This window comes from Siphateles boraxobius, unplaced genomic scaffold (genome assembly GCF_051911475.1).
Source record: "Siphateles boraxobius isolate OS27281-9 unplaced genomic scaffold, OSU_SipBor_1 41, whole genome shotgun sequence".
In the NCBI taxonomy this organism is placed as follows: Eukaryota; Metazoa; Chordata; class Actinopteri; order Cypriniformes; family Leuciscidae; genus Siphateles; species Siphateles boraxobius.
Genome location: NW_027509042.1, coordinates 37,539,948 through 37,560,048, shown reverse-complemented (window position 1 = coordinate 37,560,048; position 20,101 = coordinate 37,539,948). Strand labels below are relative to the sequence as shown.

Genomic DNA, 20,101 nt, shown 5'->3' with positions numbered 1-20,101 from the left:
AACTGTGCCCTAAAGTTATGTTTTGAAAGGTGTGTGGAAAAAATATTCTGTCTCTGTCTGAAGAGATCATTTTCACATGGTCTGTGAAAAATGTGGGGAGGTTCAGACTAGATTAGAATATACTTTACAGTAGATCTAAATTAGTTTATAGTTTGTTTAGAAAAAGTACAACTGCATTTTAAAAATAATCATTTTCATATTTTGTAATGCATATATACAAAGAAAGTGGACAAATAAACAAGTTTGATTTTAACATTTGATAAACATTTTTGTATCATCAATTATTTTTATTAATTTATTAATAGGACACATATTTTCTATTATTAATTTATAATTATATGCATTTATGTACGTTTTGTTTGTTTATGCATTCTAGGGTTAAGTGTATGGAGCTAGAAATGTGTCTTTATTACATGTGAGAAAATAAATGATCTGAGAGAAGAAAAAAAAAGTTTGAGAGAAAAAGTTATCACACTGATAGCAAAAAAGCATTTCATGAGAGAAAAAGAATATTTGAGAGAAAAAGTTTTCATACCAATAGCAAAAAATAATATTTGAGACTAAAAAAAGTTTTGAGAGAAAGTATTTTCTCATAGAACATAAAAAAATATAAATTTGAAATTTTTTTAATTATTTCTGAGAAAAAAATCTCTCTTAAAATACTTGGAAAAAAAATCTCAAATATATATTTTTTGCTATCAGTGTGAAAACATTTTCTCTAAAAATAAAAAGTGTTTCTCTCAAAACGCTTTTCTTTCTATTATTATCTTTACATTACATTATTATCTTTACAGTAAACATGTAAAGATAACCCTTACAAAACATGTACAGTGAGGAATGAAGCGTTACCTATGCAATTTTTTGCTCTCGTGTCAGGATTTTGCTTTAGCTGTGAAAATAACCCTTACGAAGATAACCCTTACAAAACATGTACAGTGAGGAATGAAGCGTTACCTATGCAATTTTTTGCTCTCGTGTCAGGATTTTGCTTTAGCTGTGAAAATTGTGTCATGGGCGGGGCCACGTTCTTTTTTTCCTATTGGAACGTTCCTATTGGCCAGTCGGGTGAGCATCGTCTTGTCTTAGGAGTCGAACTGAATCATTACACCATTGTTCGCGTTCGGTTCACCTAGATAGATGCAGTCTCTGCCTTAGAGTTTAGATTCTCTGCCCGAGCCCAGGCCCGACCTCGGGCCGATATTTCCCGTCACCATCCTCGGGCCAGGCCGGGCTTTTGATCTAGAGACGTGCACTCCCAACGCAAGAGAGTGTGGCGCGGGACTAGGTTTGATGGCCGAGTGCGAGCGCGGGCTGTAATGCACTCACTCTGTGTGTGTTGGTTCCGGGAGAATAAAACGATTTGTGGGACTCCCGCAAACTAGAAATATCTATGAATAAAACATAAAAACTAATACATTTTTATTCATCTGTTGCAGAAAAACAACAAGAACAACTAAAACAAAATACAAATGATTTACAGGCCAGAGTTTTGTTTTATAACATGTTTGCAGCGTTGAGCGATGTAGCCAATCACAGACATATGTGTTGATTTCTTGAACGCAATGGCCAATCAGAAGCATTTAAGATAGTCTCCCCTCACTGCTCAAAACGGACTTTTTGTTCAGAGCTGAATTCTGTATGCTGGCAAATCCTCTAATTATAACAAACAAAGTGTATATATTATGAAAGATTCATTGTGCAGTCAGCGTCATTGATAATAACAGAGATGTGTGAGATCGCGATGAACTGATGTCAGCTTTAGGGATTTTTCAGGGAGCGCACTTTGCGCGCATTCAGTCATGCCAAACCATGCACTCAGTAGCTGCTTGATTTTATGTTATAACAGTGGTTTGTGTGTTAATGCTTTAATAACACATAATTTATCAGGAGCATTTATGCTGATGTGTATGATGGCGACACGTAGGCTAACTTGAAAGTATTTGGAGGTGCAGAACAGAGGAGGAGGAGAAAGTAACATAGAAAGTAGTTGAGAACGTCAGTTATAACGACCCACGTATTAAAATGGTCGGGACTCGGGTTTAAATCGGGCTCGGGCTCATAATTATTGTTAATGCGTCGGGCTGGGCTCGGACACAACGTGCACGGGCTCGGGTAGGATCGGGCTTGATTTTTTGGGCCTGATCTAAGCTCTAAGTCGAGCACGGACACTCCAATGTTTGGGTAAGATGATGACACACACAACTGGATGTTAGCTGGCTGAGCAAGTTCAGCATCACTGAAGATTAAACATTAAAAATAGCACTCATATTCATGAATGAATGTGTATTATATTATTAGCTTGCTAATCGCTAGTAAAGCTAATTATTAATTAGCCATCATGCTAGGTAAACTTGCATGAGTGCTATTGTTTAATGTGTAATCTTCAGTGATGCTGAACTTGCTCAGCCAGCTACCCATCGAGTTGTGTGTGTGTGTCATCATCTGCAGAGACGGCATCTATCTAGGTGAACCGAACGCGAACAATGGTGTAATGATTCAGTTCGACTCCTAAGACAAGACGATGCTCACCCGACTGGCCAATAGGAACGTTCCAATAGGAAAAAAAAGAACGTGGCCCCGCCCATGACACAATTTTCACAGCTAAAGCAAAATCCTGACACGAGAGCAAAAAATTGCATCGAGAGCAAAGAAAAGCGTTTTGAGAGAAACACTTTTTATTTTTAGAGAAAATGTTTTCACACTGATAGCAAAAAATATATATTCGAGATTTTTTTCAAAGTATTTTGAGAGAGATTTTTTTTTCTCAGAAATAATTTTAAAAATTTCAAATTTATATTTTTTTATGTTCTATGAGAAAATACTTTCTCTCAAAACTTTTTTAGTCTCAAATATTATTTTTTGCTATTGGTATGAAAACTTTTTTCTCAAATATTCTTTTTTCTCTCATGAAATGCTTTTTTGCTATCAGTGTGATAACTTTTTCTCTCAAACTTTTTTTTTCTTCTCTCAGATTATTTATTTTCTCGCATGTAATAAAGACACATTTCTAGCTCCATATAAGTGCACATTGAAATAGTTTGTTTACAATTGTAATATGTTACATTTACTTATTTATTTAATTTAGAGCAGTCTAAGCAAAGAGTATAGAAGAAAACTTAGAAACTATTGAATTTCGCCTCTTGGTACTTCTATGCTCTTTGGTCTACCACAGCGTAAACAAGACAAGAGCCTCCGTCTGTAACTTAGCAACGTGAGGGTTGGCAAAGAGCAGAAATGTTTTTGACAACGGATCTTTCTACAGCAAGCATGGACAATAACTAAATAAACTTATCTAAAATGGCACATTTGGTTGACCAAATAACAAGGTTGAGATTGAAAATGTTGGAAAAGGTAAGTTGATTTGATATGATAAATACGTATCTGTTATACATACTGACATGGTTTTCTTTCTTTATTGTTGACAACTTTCTATCAAGAGGCTAAAATTGCCTATGATGCTTAATTGTTACATCATCTGTTTGTTTAGAGACTGGAGAATGAGAGAAATGACAACATGGAACGAGAGGGTTCAGCCCTTTCCACAAGTAATTTAAGTTACACAGATAAGAGTGATTTTTTGTGCCAGGTTACTGCATTATTGTGTTTTTAGAATTTTTCTGAATAATTTGGGTACTATATTTCATGATTGAAATTATATGTGCTTACTAATGACCTGAAAAAAAAAGTTACCAGTCGGGCTGGGCGATATAGTAACGATATCATATCGAGATCGCAATCAAATTTAACGTTGCGGCTATAACGATGACAAGCTCGGGACATTTTTACTCGGTATGGATTAATCTAACAGCCTTTCACACAGCAGAAACACTCGCGACAACTACCAGTTAGTGATTTCTGCGTGTCATTGTGTGAACGGCGGGGTTTCGTCACACAAACTCACACACATGCGACGCTCACGGTATATCATCGTCTGCCGTATACTTTCAATATGAGGACATAAACATATCAACGTCATCTCCACAGCAGTCACTTCGCAAGCTCTTCACTGCCTCATTTGAGAAAAACAACCGACAAATACACACTGCAACTGCAACTAAAACTGACGTGATAGTAATGAAATATCTTCACGACAAACCGTCAAAATAAAAGTTCTGTTTAACTTAAAATAATTATGACAGACATATATCACTACTGTACGGTGTAATAATATCATTATTTCTAAGAAATATCTTACACCCAAGATATTTTTCGTTCATGTTTTAAATTTTTACTGTTCTGTTGTGCTGCATCTTATTTGACAAAAATAAAATGTAATGTGTTGTTGTAAATTAATTGTTATATTTTCATTTGATAAAATTTTCAAAGCTTGATTAAATTGTTAAAGTTTAGCTTTATCAATTTGTACTGAATCCGACACAATCCCCCCCAAACGTTTAATAGAATATACAGAATTTAGGGAAAGATCAAATTAAATTCATGAGGCCTTAAATTAAAAGGTAGCTACTCTGAGTTTAATTGTGAACACGTTTACATGTTTACATTCATTCTCAAGGTCTAACAAATATGTGGAAAGCATTTCCTTCCCCATTAAAGGTGCTCTAAGCGATGTCACGTGTTTTTTAGGCCAACATTTTTTTGTCACATACAGCAAACATCAACTCACTATCCGCTAGCTATCTGTCCCCTGAACACACTGTAAAAAAAAACGCAGTCTCTGCAGACAAATGGCAACAAAAACAAACTTGGCTAACCCGCAACACGAAACATAACAAACTGTTACAGCCAATATCCGACATGAAGGATTTGGGTGGTTAGTGCTCCGTTTTGTTTGACAATACTTTAAACGTCAACAAGACGTCGCTTAGAGCACCTTTAATAGTGATAAATATAGATAGCCTATCGTATGATATGGAAAAAAAGATCATAATATTTTTGGCCATATCGCCCAGCCCTATTCTAGACAGAATACCTGTTTTGTAGTTATTATCTCATTGGTTTAAGCATAAGTCTAAGCTTAAAACCTATCAAGGAATAAAAACTAAAGCAGATGAGGATGTTGGAAATACAGAATACAATATATGAATAATTTCTTGTTTTTTGATGTCGCAGGAAGTTATGATGGTCAGGCAGATGCATTACACAGCGCTCTGAGACGGAAGAGAAACCTCCTACAGAGACTGAGGGTATAGTGTTTCACAGAAATTAACTAAAATTATTCTTCTTCGCACTATAGAAAAAGTTTCTGTTGCTATCAAGATGATTAAAACAAAGACAATCTTGAAGTAGTGTGGACCTAATGGGTGGAGCTTAACCTAATTTAGATTTGGGGATAGGGTAAGCTTAGGGATGGGTGTGGCTGGACCTTCAAGCTCCACCCTTTACCTCCAGAGATGGGGAGCTGAAAGTAAATCTCCACACATTGGCTCTGCAGTAAACAGCCTCTCATCTTGAACAAAGTGTCATGTAAATAGAAACTTTTTATCACTTAAATCACAAATATAAATGTGCATTTGGGTATGTTTATGCGTATGTAACAGGAACAGCATATGATGGAGGATCTGGGAAGGCCACACACATGGGGTGGATCTCATAGGCAATATCATTATGAACCTCTTCTTGGGCCACTCCAGCCTGTGCCCCCAATCCATGTCCACCAAAGTGCACCACCTGCTCCCCTCCCTCCTCTAGTTCCTCAGCCCCCTCGAATCATTCAACACACTGTATGTAAAGTTTTCTTATCCTTCAGCTGTTATATTCTCTTTCATGCACCTAATACTGGCCCGATCCTGCACCGAATATCTTCATTTAGGCCTACTATTCCAGTTCATTTAAATACCTTTAAAGCTGTTCTAAAATATACAAGTACATATAAACTATTTGTGTATATGTGTCTATAAAAAAGATATATTGCTGGCCCTCCTCTAATAACTTATATTTCTCCTTCCACAAGGTTCCTCAACAGCCAGCCACCATTATTCAGCAGTTACCACAGCAACAGCCTCTCATAGCACAAATCCCTCCCCCACAAACCTTTCCTTACAGATCAGGAAGTATTAAAGAAGGTATATACAGATAGATACATCAAATACAGAAAAAAACAACAGTTATTTTATACTAAACCTTGTAGCATTGTATACTATAACAAAAGTTATTGTATACTTATTTGTAAGTCGCTTTGGATAAAAGCGTCTGCTAAATTAATAAATGTAAATGTACTAAGCCAAAAAGTAAATAAGTAATAATAAGTAAAGTAAGTAATAGTGACTGCAGGACATTTAAACTTGCTTACAGGTACTTCCCAACAAAAAGCAACTTATAAGAGAGAATATATATTGTGCTTCAGATTATTCTTTAACAAATACAAAATCTTGGGGTCAGAATAAATAAAAATTCCCTTTTCTTCAAACTTTCTGTTCATGCAAGAACCCTGAAGAAAGCTCTTCCATACTTTCAGTACGTCATTAGGCAGCACAAACATTTTCAACTAATAATAAGAAATGTTTCTTGCACAAAAACCGCATATCACAATGATTTCTGAATGATTTCATGTGACTGAAAACTGGAGTAATTTCCGCAGAAAATGAGTTTGCCATTATGAAAAAAAAGACAATATATTCGAAAACAGTTATTTGAAATTGTAATAATATTTCACAAAATTGCTGCTTTTGACTTGTGATCAAATAAATGCAGTCTTGGTGAACAGAAAAGCTTAACATTTTTTACTGAACCCAAACTTTTGAACAGTAGTTTTCAAGTTGCATGCCTGAAACATCAATAGTCTGTATAAGAACTAAAGAAATCATTTGGAATTTAAACAACAGTTCAAGATTTAAGCTATAGGCCAAGAGTTCTTCACTTCATTATTCTCATGACAACAGAAATGGTGGAGTTGATGCTAATGCAGAATGCACAGATGCACCAGATCATCATGCACAATATGATGCTGAAGGCTCTTCCACCAATGGCCTTGTCCCCTGGAGGAAACACACATCACACAGCCTCATATTCAGGGCAGGTAACCATCAGGGAATGTTGTGTTCAATATACATAAAGTTGATATGTGTTTATTTCATAATGTAGTATTAAGTTACAATGCTAATTTGATGTTCTTCAGGAACTTCATTCAACAGTGAGAGGAGGGGCTGTCCATCATCATCATCACTACGGCTCCCATGGATCACCTCTCCCTCCAATTGGCTACTCTGTTTGGCCCTCTATGATGTCAACAGGACAAGGGGGGACTTATCAGCCAACAATGCAGCATGTGATTGGTCCTGTAACTCTGCCTCCTTTAAACACATAAGAGTCATCAGTGTAACAATATCAATAAATAATAATAAAATACATTTTTTTTATTTAAAAAAAAAAAAAATTATTTCAGAAATTCTTTGGGAACAGTTGCTTGTAAGTTTTGTCTCTATACTTTATAAGCTGGTTGGCCGGTTTCATTAACTGCTTAGACTAATAATAATAATAATTCATTACATTTATATAGCGCTTTTCTAGTTACTCAAAGCGCTTCAAATTGAAGGGAGAATCTCCTCAACCACCACCAGTGTGCAGCATCCACCTGGATGATAGTCTTTTAAGTATGTCATCTAATTTTTTTCTTTAAGACTGGTCATATAGTAAAATCAGTTACATAAAACCATATCGGTCTAATTTGAATCAGAAAAAGAAGACTTGATTTCTCCTTGGCTAACTGCTAGTTGGTCAGACTAGTTCTTAAGACTCAGTCTTAACAAATAGTGACTATGCTTATGCAACTAGCCCCTGCAGGACCTTAGCTCAACTTTATCATTTACAAAACCTGGTGTTGTTTACATATGTTTTTCATACATATATGGGGTCTTGCAGTGAGATGTTTCACATTCTGAGTGTACAGTACAAATGTTTTGGCCAGAAACATAAAAATCACTACACAATTTTAAAATTAGCCTCATCGTTAGCTATGGGTGTTTTGTGGTACTTTTGGTTTGAAACATTCACTTGTCAGTTGTTGTGAATAGGCCTAAAGCTACTCATGTTAACTTGTTTTGTCTTGAAGAATGGGATGCAGTGAACTCCAGGGGCCTGTACCATGATGGTAGTTGAACAAACTCAGTGTTACAGAATTAGTTCAGAGTTGACTAAACCAAACCAATCCAACCAGGCTTTGTTGGTACCATGATGCTGATCATCAACTTTCTCTGTCAACTCAGGCTTTGATCCTGAGTTTAGGAGTTTAGGTGTGACATCAGTAGCGGACAGCCAATCACATGTTTAGAAAGAGTGAAACTGAAATTAATTTCTCGCGAGTGAAGCAGCGTAATTCACTTATTAAATAAAAGTATTAAAATAGTAAGAATTTAAACAAATTTACACAGCAAGAAGAAAACAGCTGTCTATGAAAGAGGACAACTAAAAGAAAAGGTCTCGCTACTGTATATCAGTGCAAGTAAAAGTTGTGAAGTTATTTTATACAGCTGATAAAGGTATAGAGAGAATTGAACATTTAAGCTCGCATGTAGTTATTTTATAGCTTCATCTGTTGATGCTAAAGCCTATTTATATTACCTTTATATATTTATTAATTTAAACTGCGTACTAATAATTGATGAACTAAAATTGTACATGTGTGATTGATAAAGGGTATAATAATTACATAAATAATATCTAAATCATACAAATTTATTATTCTAAATAAGCATCACTAAAAACCAGACGATTTTGTCTTTAAAAATCATTTGCTATGTAATGACCTTTAATTTGGAGTAGAAACAGGTGGAGTGACTTTATCGCATCAGACATGTGTCACTTTGCTCACAGCTTATTGGTCCAAGTTCAGTTTGCAACCTCTTACCTAGAACATAACCTGCCCCGGACCAGGTTAGCCGTGGAGCGTAAGTTACTATGGCGATGAACACTGCTAAAAGCCAAACTACTTTCATGGTCCCTAAAACCCAGGGTTGACGCAAACTAAAATGAAACATATCTGGCTAGCCACCTAAACCGGCTTCATGGTATAGGCCCCAGGACTCCACTTGGTCTCTGAAGTAAACATAAAGTAAAACCCCTTTCTCTTTATTTATATTATTAATTATTATTTTATCATTTTTTTCTCCCGAAGATTTTCTTATTTCGTCTTTCCTTTTTCCAGCCAAATTGGCAAGTGCAGACGGATCCTGCCTCATCTTTTGAGACAGATTACACATTGACATGAATGTTTTTTTATATTTAGTTTACAATATCCAATACAGCTGCCATTTTGTTTTTCTTAGGGATTAATTGTGATTTTAATTTTGATATAATAAATGATGGATTCATTAAACATTATTACAGTGATATTTTAAAAGAGCTTCTATTGTGTTACTCAGTTTAATAAAAAAAAAAAATTAAGTCACTGGTATGTAGTTGTCATGGCTGTTCTGCCATACAACACAGCACCTGTCTTTGCCGTGTAGTCATATAAGGGTTACTTGTCATACAGGCAGTGCAGTGTGCTTGCCTTGCGCAACACACTAAATATTAACCACATAAGTCTGGCTAACTGAGGGTGTCATGTCAAGTAATGGTGCTGTTTAAAATACTACACACGCCTTCTCTGCTGTAAAAGGTTTCACAGAGATAGAACATTTAACAGGTAAAAGCCATATACAGTAAAAGGTAAAAGTACATCCACTCGATATTTTTCTTCCGCTTTGAGACATGTGATGCTCAGTGTCGCATCTGATTGGTTACATTCCTTGTCCCGACAAATGTTTAGCAGTACAGCTAATCGCTTATTAGTTATTTAATCAAACATTCACGGGATATACGGATAAAAAAATAATAATTAAATTATGTGCCGTTTTTAATAAAACATCGTTTCGTTATTGATGGTATGTCAATATCAGTGGATAGTGGGAGGGCCCCGCAGTTGACAAATCAGTGACGCAGTAATCGTAACTGCGACGGAAGGCTATTGAAACACGAGTGGGTCCGTTTCTTGGTTCCAAAATCTTTAGTATAGAGACCTGGCACTAACAAACGAAACAGAGTCTTATTCATCGTGGTGGTTTGTGATGTATGAATGGATAGTTGACGGATTATCGTCGCTGTTCGTGCCCTTTTCTGGTGAGAAATCCCCAGCCTGGCCTAGTGAGCACGGTAACGGTATAGCAAGAGCCGCGGACACAGACACCCAGCGGCAGGAGAACAGCAGGCCCGCCAAACGCAACTATCAAAGGTGTAGTATTAGTCTTTTGTATTCCTTATTTCTGAATGAACCGAATTTGTATTGTTTTCTATTTTTGGTAACACGCCGTTTGCTTGCTTTGTTCTGGTTGTTGTTAGTTTGTGTCTTTTTCATTTACATGAACAATAGGCAGTGTAACGTTAGTATTATTTGCATTTGTCTTTAGGGGCAGGAATCAGTCCAGTGTAAACAATTCATCAATAGACAATCTATTCACAGCAAACAACTTAATTTTTGTCGTAATTGGTTTTATCACAGGTTTGATTGTCATTCGATGAACCGTGTAGATACTTTTTATTTTGTTTTTATGTTAGTCTTTATTTTGGTGATCTATATGAATAAAAGTGCATGTTCTTTACCAAGGCCAAGGGATATTGTATGTTTGCTAGTGGTTCTGAGGCTTAGTGATTTTTATTTTAAAGGTTTTTCTTCTTAATCCGTCTGATGCACTGACTTGAAGTAGTGTTCTGGGTTTCAGTGTGTACTCTGCTGATGGTGTGGCAGAATATCCAGAGGTCAAAAGAGCAAGACATGGTAAATATTTAGACCATATCTTCCATGTAAACAAGAGTGCCTAATGAAACTTCACTGAACATTTCTCACTTACCTACTATCAAGATTTTTTCACCCAAAATATATCATTGTTTCGATCAACAGATGTGATCGTTAGGGTTGTCAAGAAGACTTTTGCAGGGATTGCTGGGCTGTTCCATTCGAGACACCGCAGGAAGGACGAACATGAAAAGCAGAAAGGCTTTACGCAGGTATGTTTGTATAATCACCACTAAGCACTTGCAAAAACATGCATTGTTTTGTTTGTACAACCTAGGTAGCATGAATTCTGCACATTGTCTTGTTTCTTGTGCTTGTTGGTGGCTCAGGTTGGCAGGGTTGCCTTTATGGGTATTGATGACATATACAGCAACAGCCTGAGTTCATGGATTGAGATTGACGGAATGGGTGAGTGTGACCTACCAGCATGTCTTTGTGATCTGTGAAAGTTTCTATACATACAAGCATTTTGACATTTTTTATCACAGTTTCTATAAAATTAATTCATAAAATCATACTGTCCCCAAACATTTAAACAGTAGCACATAAAGCGTATTTCATACTTGCGTACAGTCTGTCAGTTCTGTAATGATTTCAATCTCTATTTAGATAAACAGATTGAAATGGGACTTAAAAATAAAGAAAGGACAGCAACCAATGTCCACCACAATGTCCCGGCTTTACGTAAACCTGAGTAAGTATCATTTAGTCCATTTTTGAAATGTTTCTCAATTTTAAGCTTTTTTTGGTCCTCTCAAATTTAGTTTTTATTATCTGCCACAGTTTTAAAGCAACACTAAGTGCGTTTTTTACCTTAAAATAATGTTTCCAAAATCGTTTCAGTGGTTCACCAAGTCGTGACATGGTGAAATGCACTTATGGCACAGCTTTGCGGTCCTTTATCTGATATATCCACGCTATGTAAGATTGCCAGATCGGGTCGTGTTTCTGTAGTTCAAATGAGACATAAGAAAACTACTAATTTGACTTGCTTTACGGCAAGCTTTACAATTGCTACAATTGCTTGTTTGTGATGTCGCAGTACATCATACTTTCATAAAATCATGCATCATACTCTACCTTGTCTGTGGCCATTGTTGATTCCAAAGCTGGTGCTGGATAAACAGAGAGCATGTGCGTGCGCGTGCGACAGTAGGCTGCGATAACTCACCGCATTTTCCAAACTCACCGCATTAACCCTATAACTGCCGGTGCAAAATAAAAACAGCAATTTCACAACAATTATAGAGATTCTGTGCGCTGCCACGCTAATAAAAGTTATTAATTCATTGAAGGCCTAGGTGTGAAATGCAACGCCCACCACTAGTTTTAATGAATATCCAGTTGTAATGATTTATAATTTTTACATGATTAAAGGGGAGATTGAAAACTTCTGTTCATTTAAAAAGAGCCACATATGATCTTTTTCTTTTCTAAATATTCCCACATCCTATGATGTACAGAATATAGGTGTAATACAGTCAAACAATAAACACTCAGCAATTATGAATAAACATGCATAATGGAAACGATAAGAAGCATTCATGAAAGATGAACCTTACCTACCATGTGCCAACAGAAGTATCTAAACAAGGCTTGTGATACATACTTCTGCTTTGTAACTGTAAACCAGAGGTCTTCAATCCTGCTCCTGGAGGGCCGATGTCCTGCAGAGTTTAGTTCCAACCCTAATCAAACACACCTGAATAAGCTCATCAAGCTCTTCAGGATCGCTTGAATATACAAAGGCAGGTGTGCTGAAGCAGGTTGGAACTAAACTCTGCAGGACACTGGCCCTCCAGGAGCAGGATTGAAGACCTCTGCTGTAAACCATATTCTGTAAGTTTGACGATACTAAAATGATTTGTCCTTTATATGTTCTGTAACAGTCTGTATTTATCTCCTTGAGCAGTGGAGCAATGCTGTACAAGGGAAGCCAGGACAGAGGCAGGGAGATGCGCAGGTCCCTGAAGCTAGTGCCGTCTTGCACCACCCACGGGCTGAGCACTAGACCGCCTGAGATGGAGCACCCGAGCCGCACACACAAACCTTGCCTGACCGTGGAGGAGGTAGGAAAACTCAATCTTGATGTACTGGGAAGCTTGGTGCGTCAATGTCTTTGATTTCCTTAGCATTTCTATTTCGAGTAGGCTTTGAGAGAGAGCGATCGAGTGCATTACAGGAAGCTAGTAGAGATGGCTTCGGAGAAATACTCAAAGAGCAAGCCATTACCGTTTGGACGGATGAAGCCTCCAATGTAAGTCCTTAGAACATTTTTGAAATCATTGTAGCTTTGCTGGAGAAAATTAACGCTATGTTTATTAAAATCTTTTAGCTCAAATTTCCCTCTTGATGGACACAAGGCTAATGGACACACATCCCTCAGTTGCACTACTGACGGGAGCAGACCTGCTCCAGTAAGAGGTGAGCTTAATTAAGAGCTAATAAACACCCAGCAGTATGAGCCCCATCCCAAATGAGTGTTGATGATAACGTTACCCTAATAAACTGCTTTTCTCTATGAACTCTATGAAACGGTTTTAACCTTTTAATGAAGAGTTTCCATTATATTTTTTTACAATCAAATCAAATTTTCTGTTTGCCTTCAGCTCTCCCTAACATGTCTGTCTGGCGGGAGCCAGTATCACTGATGCAGACTAAAGACAGGTAACACTTTAACAAGTTGCATAAACATTATTGACTAATAAATGCATGTCTGCATTTATTGATTCAAATTTCTTTAATTCTTAAATTGCTATAGAACAATAGATGTTAATGGAAGCACACCAGGAAGTGATGTCAAGCAACGAGCGTTGGATAATCAAACTGCAAGAAAAATCGTAAGTGAATCTGTGTATGTTCCAATTATTTGTTTATTATTTAATATTGAAAGCAAAAAAAATTGAAAATGGTGCCTTTTTTTGTTTAAAAGTAGAAAATTAATAAACAGGTTGAATATTCAATTTCTGCATGTGGACTTTAATGAAACGCCTCTTTCTGCTGATTGGTCAACATGCAGTCATCAGTTGTTCCTCAGTTCCACACAACAGGAAAATAGTCATCCTCTGCTACAGTTGTACAGATTCTTAAAGCAGATTCTGTTGATGATTGGTCGACCAATCAACAAAAGGGGTGTTTCATTGCAGCCCACATGTAGAGATTGAATATTTAAGCTGTTTAAAGAATTTCTACCCCTGAATGTAAAAACTAAAAATCAAGCTGAATTCTTGTTGCTGTTTTTTCATTTTTCTGCTTTCAATATTAAATCAAAAAAGGAATAATTGGAAGATAAATGATATCAGTGTTTTATTCATGTTATGTAAGTGTTTCTGTCTACAAATCAAATCTGGAGATTTATGATGTTTTTATAAACAGTGTTATGTAGCTGTAATTTGATCACATTTCAAAGCAATATGGTATTTAATATCGTCGTATTGTCCGTTTTATAAGTTTAGTTCTGTTTTCCCTTATCCTCTCTCTAGCCTGTAGACGTGGATCTGTCAGCTGAGGTTGAAGCCAGGTTGAATCTTAAGGAGAAAGACATCGCTGCAGGACCCTTGCTACCATCCAGATCTGAACTGATTACAGATTCAGTAAGGCGCATTGAGGAGGAGTTTCCCAGACTAACCAAGGTTAGTGTCTCAAAAAAATCCTGCCCTTTATAAATCATTATACCTCTGTCTGATAGTTGATTTTCTTTTTTTTACAGCGTTCAAGAAATATTGTGAACATGCGTAAAAAAATCTCCGTTAATTATAATTTGGTGAAATTCTGATTAATAATGTCTCACAGATGTGTTAACCTGATTGCTATAAATTCTAGTTAAAAAACCTCTAAAATATCCATTATAACAGAATAATTATTTTTAATCTGTGCATGTACAAGCAAAAGTAATTTGGGGTGCTATTTATGATAGTAAATAGAATATTTATGTATATATTTATTAAAAGCAAGCCTTTAGAAAGTAACATTAATCAGTTTACATAAGAGTGAATGTAGCAGTGTTATGACTTATAACTTAAATTTTGCAGTTAATTGTAATTAAAGGGTTAGTTCACCCAAAAAGGACATTTCTGTCATTAATCACTAACCCTCATGTCTTTCCAAACCCATAAGACCTTCGTTCATCTTCAGAACAAAAAATATATTTTTTATGAAATCCGAGAGCTTTCTGACTCCTGATAGACTGCAATGTTATTACCACTTTCAAGGCCCAGAAAGGTAGTAAAAACATACTAAGGTAGAAAGGTAGTTAAAATAGTCCATGTGACTACAGTGGAAGCAACGAGAATACTTTTTGTGCACAAAAAGCAAAACAAAAATAACGACTTTATTCAACAATTTCTTTTCTTCCGTCACTCTGTGAATGCTGTTCACATTGTAAACGCAGCGCTTCCGGGTTCTGTGTCAGAAAGCTGTCTCAGTATTGGCCGGCTCCTGCGTCAGCATCACACGCATGTATCGTGGTGCTCACGTGAACAGCATCAGAGACTGACATGGATGAGAAGAAATTTTCGAATGGTCGTTATTTTGTTCTATTTTTGCCCAAAAAAACGTATTCTCGTTGCTTGAATTAATGATAGAAATGTCAATTTTGGGTGAACTAACCCTTTAATGAATTAACTAAAATTTCTGGTCCCATTTCATTAATGCACGATAAATTGCTGACAATAAATTACAAAAGCGAACATCTCCAATAAGAGAATTGTGGGGGAAAGAAAAAGAATGACTTCTTTGCTTGGGTAGCTTTGAGTGCCATGTAAACAGGGGTATTCCAATATATCTGAAGTGTAAACCCTTTTTTTTCTGGAGTAAATGCGTTATCAGAAAATAGACCTTAACTGAACAATGATGTGCATGTAAGTTCTCAGTTTTGTTTCACTGTCACATTGGTTCCTTCCCTTCTTGTTTGAGTCTCATTTTTGTCTTTGTATCATGTAACAGGAGATGCAGCAAGAAGTGATTGCTGCTCTTGCTCAAAGTGATCCAAACCTAGTTCTGTGCAGTGCTTTCAAACTGCGGATCACACAGAGGGATCTGGCAACCCTGCAAGAAGGCAGCTGGCTCAACGATGAGGTAGTGTCATTTTTTAAAAGACTTTTATTAGGAATGCACCGTATAATGGTAACATGACAGTTATCAGCTGATCAGCTGTTCTCATTTTTCCCCCTCTATTTTTACAATACTTTTGCCATCTAATGTTTCCCAAAACTTAAAAACAGTAGTAAATTGATTAAACTGTACTAAATTAATTTGTTAAATGTAATCTTTAGCAAATTTTAGATTCAAAATTCTTATGTTTTAAATGTATTTATACCATTTTTTGTGTTTTATTTTTCATTTAGGCAAAATGGTATAGAATTTATTCAGCCACTTATTGGTTATTGCCCATAGCATGAAAATAATTGTTGTTTTCATAATTTTTGTCTGTCATACTCGTAAATCAAAATGCAGGTCAGACCTGACCTCTAATGTAACACATAATGTTATGTGTATAATGATGCACATAATCTGAAAGTTCTTATGAAACATTACCTTTGATTAAACATGTAACCCTATCGCTCTCAGGTGATCAACTTCTACATGAATCTCGTGATGTCCCGCAGTGAGCAGGAAGTAGGAGGCAGGAAGGTCTACTCTTTCAGTACTTTCCTCTTTCCCAAGTTGCATGGCGGTGGACATGCTTCAGTACGGCGCTGGACTAAGGCTGTAGACCTCTTCCTGTATGACATCATTCTGGTCCCTCTTCACCTGGGTGTTCACTGGTCCCTTGCTGTGAGTAATTAACCATAACTATCATGGGTTCAAACATTAGAAACCCTTTAACAGTAGCAGTCTGTTGGGGCACAATGAAAAGGACACAAGCTTTCACTGTTTGGTGCCTGATGAATAGTTTTACAGGACTGTTGAATGGCTGGTTGATTTGAATATTTTATTAGCTTTTATTTAATTTGTGTCTGAGTGATGATGTTTAGATTTGTGTGTAATGTTTCCTCCTTTTCCCACGGTAGGTTGTTGACTTCAAAACAAAATCTGTACTATCTTATGACTCCATGGGTCAACGGCATGATGACATCTGCAACATGATTCTGTAAGTGACAATGTTGTGGAGCATTATACTTTAACTGCTTATATTTTTAAGACAAGCATTTTGCAGCTAAAATGAGGAGTTTTTGTAATTGTGCTGATGAGGTTAAATGTATCCATGTTAAAGTTTGTGCTCATAGTTTCTTTTTCACAGGTGACTGTACACATTTATATTTAACCTAATGACTGCATCTGTCTATTAGGCTTTATCTGAAAGAAGAGTTCAAGGTGAAAAAGGGAAAAGATTTGGACTTGTCAAAGTGGACCTTGAGCAGTTTACGACCTTCTGTAAGCAGTGTATAATTACATAACATTAATTAATTTCATTAAATCCTATAAGAAGATTGTAAGGGTGTGTTCACACTTGACAAGTTTGGTTTGATTTAAATGAACTGGTGCAATTGCTCTGTTAGTGCAGTTCCCTTTGAAAAAGTGTGGACACTGCTGTTTAAAACCTGGTGCGCACCAAACAAGCAGACTTGAGACCCTTGAAAAGGTGAGTCTCAGTCAACTTCCAAGTGAACTGTGGTGCAGTTCGACTGATATATGAACGGTCCAAAGACATCTAAACAAACCAAAAACGGTGCAATGTCACAAGATGCGGCCCTAAAAAGGACAGAATGCTCAAGCATTGGCTCTTCACGGCATAGGAACTACGTTGCCTATCAGTTCAGTACAGGCATCGGAAACGCCGTCTCCTTGTAGCAGATCTTCGTTTGTGTAAATTGAAGAATTTCTTCTTTACACATTGTATAAGCTCTTCGTGAATTCTTAGCTGGTAAAAATGCCATCATATGTACAAGCGCGTTTAGGTCTGAACTCAGCATTGTTTTGGATGTTCGGTAAGTTCCGTCTCAAAATATAAGTCATAAAAGCCTTTTTGTTTTAATTAGGTTCGGTCTTAAAAATGACAGTGTTAACACTAAGCGAACCAGGAATGAATGTATTATTTTCTTTTTTTGGCCCGGACCAAAAGAACCAAACTACAAGTTTGAACACACCCTAAGTCTGTCAGCATGACTGAGAAAATTGATTTTTAAAGTTTTTGCTTAAATATGACAAATTCTAAATGAATTTAATATTATTTCATGGTAAAAGTAACAAGACCTCAGTGATCACATTTTTTAATCAATGTTGTCACATCAGTCCACAAGAGGGTGCAACTAATACATTTAAACAAAACAGCACTGAGTTATTGTTAGCAGACAACATGTACAAGTCTGCATTTGGTTTTATGTGTTTTTGGACTCAAATGCAGTTGAATTTGCCAGCTGTAGAAGTGTTTCATTCTGGGTCAGGAATGAAAAATTGCACCGTTAGCTCAGTTCTAATTATTGTTTGTAGGATATCCCTCAGCAGAAGAATGGTAGTGATTGTGGTGTGTTCGTATGCAAATATGCTGACTATATCTCCAGAGGACACAAACTCACATTCAGACAGGTACTGCTTATTTACACCCACACAATTACTTGCATATACATATGTATTATTATTATTGCAGAATTAGATTTACTATTTATTCTTTCTCTCTCTAGAATCATATGCCGTATTTCAGGAAAGTTATGATCTGGGAGATCCTCAACCAAAAGCTGCTGCAGTAGGAGTGTTGGGAATGTCGTACTGACTGAATCAGATTGACCAAAGCACAGGACCATTATATGTCTGTCACTCCTGCTCTTTTCTAGAGACTTTTGGCTTTATATTGCCCTGTTGCAAAATTCCACCCAATTCTTTTAACAGACAGTGGATTGCTGGTTCTCGGACAGTTTTGTTTGCACAAATAACCAACCCCTGCTGTAAATATCCAAACACTAAAGCGCAAATATGGTTGAAGGAGCAGAACACTGGACTGGGGTGTGAATAGATTTGAGCAGGTGGAAGCCTCATTAGCAGTTGTTTTTGTGAGGCTGGAATCGTTTCATTCCAAGAATGTAGTTTTATCGCCCCCTACTGGTTCTACTGTGAGCAGTTCCCAAATCGCAGAAGTAGCTGTTGATGTTCCCATGTTTAGTCACGATGTTTAGTTAAAACAAAATGAACTTTATTCTCAGTAAGCTTTCAGAGTTTCTTAGCATGGGGATGTTTAAGCATTAACATATTTCTTTTTACATTATATTTGGATTAATAAGGAATAATAAATATATTTATTTAGTTTGAATGATATTCAGTTTTGTCAGCTTAGTATGTCAAGACTTTTGTGTTTAAAAACCAACAATCGTACCCGTTAGTCTCAGAGCATCTTACTAGCAAGGTTTAATGTGCATGATGATGATGGTACTTGCACTGAAAGCAACAGTATTCAGTGGGCCGGTTTTGTTTCTTTTGCGTTTCTACACAGTCCTGGCCTCCAAGTGCCTTGATCCGGGTGCATCTCATATTTGAAATGTTGAATATTTTGGCTTCACTCCTCTTGCTGGAGCATCTGACATGCTTGTTTTTTGTGTGTGGGGAAGCAACAGAGCTTAACACAAGTAAAAACCAGAGCTAGATGATGGGGAGGGGGAATGCATTGGTCTCATTTTTCTGATTCTAAATGCTATATTCATAATCCCAATGGCTGTATTAGACATTCTTATTGAACTGGAGCAGTGAAGTTGTGCCAAACTGACATTTCTGTGGTTCATTTCTGCAATATTCCTCTCTCATCCAGTAATACAGGATCAAAAAGTGCTTTAATTCTGACTTGAAGTGTAAAAGAAGAAAAAAGGTCTATATTTATTTGTTTGTATGTGGCTCATCTGATTTAGTTTGAGCTTGAGTGCATATCCTGAAGTGGAATTGTTTGTGAGAATGGAGTGTTTCGATTGGCAGTGGGTGAGTTCTGATGCGAGCTTTAATATAGAAAATGAAAAGGCTCCACTGCATATGAACTGTTTTTGTCATTAATGCAGAGTGTTGGTACTTATTTTTGTAAGTAATAAAGAAGTGAAAAAGAAACATGTCGTCTGTCTTAGTCGCACTCTAATACAGGTGGTAAGGTCATATTCCTGTCACAACAACTCAATACAACTGCAACATAGTTCAGAAGATCTTCTAATAGTTGCTACTGTTTTATGTTTAATTGGTAATCAAAGCACCATATGCAATGAAAGAACTGCATTAATGTTTAATGTTGAGCTAATGCCTTACAGGTGTCATTTTTGTTTACTCTTGTTCCGCATGGATGCATTAAAATGTACTTTTATTTTGTCACTAAAAGATATCTATTTCAAGTAAATGCTGCTCTTTTATCCAGTTTCCACAAAATTAGTAAGCAACTGTTTTCAACATTGATAAGAAATTTTT

The 20,101-nt window shown here is 36.5% G+C and overlaps 2 protein-coding genes across 3 annotated transcripts; both read left to right on the top strand.

The window, feature by feature from the left end:
* Nucleotides 1-3,176: 3,176 nt before the first annotated feature.
* On the top strand, nt 3,177-7,310 carry cunh21orf58 (chromosome unknown C21orf58 homolog). Its single transcript, XM_077199989.1, has 7 exons — nt 3,177-3,351; nt 3,488-3,545; nt 5,071-5,144; nt 5,499-5,681; nt 5,912-6,023; nt 6,840-6,976; nt 7,076-7,310. The coding sequence occupies exons 1-7, from the start codon at nt 3,298-3,300 to the stop codon at nt 7,262-7,264; spliced, it is 807 nt and encodes a 268-aa protein (XP_077056104.1). The 5' UTR covers nt 3,177-3,297; the 3' UTR covers nt 7,265-7,310.
* Nucleotides 7,311-9,667: 2,357 nt separating this feature from the next.
* Nucleotides 9,668-19,753, top strand: senp2 (SUMO specific peptidase 2). Of its 2 annotated transcripts, none has more exons than XM_077199412.1 (17): nt 9,668-10,168; nt 10,656-10,711; nt 10,835-10,941; nt 11,059-11,137; nt 11,339-11,423; nt 12,642-12,798; nt 12,880-12,986; nt 13,065-13,153; nt 13,339-13,396; nt 13,491-13,569; nt 14,212-14,361; nt 15,674-15,805; nt 16,298-16,504; nt 16,741-16,820; nt 17,020-17,104; nt 18,161-18,256; nt 18,352-19,753. In XM_077199412.1, the coding sequence occupies exons 1-17, from the start codon at nt 10,005-10,007 to the stop codon at nt 18,415-18,417; spliced, it is 1,797 nt and encodes a 598-aa protein (XP_077055527.1). In that variant the 5' UTR covers nt 9,668-10,004; the 3' UTR covers nt 18,418-19,753. The 2 variants fall into 2 exon arrangements, with proteins under 2 accessions (XP_077055527.1, XP_077055525.1); XM_077199410.1 differs by having other exon boundaries at nt 9,871-10,168; nt 12,639-12,798.
* The last annotated feature ends 348 nt before the right edge of the window (nt 19,754-20,101 follow it).

What these genes read in the sequence shown, in the direction of transcription:
- senp2 (XM_077199410.1), top strand. Translation starts at nt 10,005, where the DNA reads ATGTATGAATGGATAGTTGACGGATTATCGTCGCTGTTCGTGCCCTTT. An exon ending in GATTGAGATTGACGGAATGG is followed by an intron (nt 11,138 to 11,338) that starts GTGAGTGTGACC and finishes ATCTCTATTTAG; the next exon opens with ATAAACAGATTGAAATGGGA. An exon ending in AGTTTCCCAGACTAACCAAG is followed by an intron (nt 14,362 to 15,673) that starts GTTAGTGTCTCA and finishes ATCATGTAACAG; the next exon opens with GAGATGCAGCAAGAAGTGAT.
- cunh21orf58 (XM_077199989.1), top strand. Translation starts at nt 3,298, where the DNA reads ATGGCACATTTGGTTGACCAAATAACAAGGTTGAGATTGAAAATGTTG. An exon ending in GATTGAAAATGTTGGAAAAG is followed by an intron (nt 3,352 to 3,487) that starts GTAAGTTGATTT and finishes CTGTTTGTTTAG; the next exon opens with AGACTGGAGAATGAGAGAAA. An exon ending in GGGTTCAGCCCTTTCCACAA is followed by an intron (nt 3,546 to 5,070) that starts GTAATTTAAGTT and finishes TTGATGTCGCAG; the next exon opens with GAAGTTATGATGGTCAGGCA.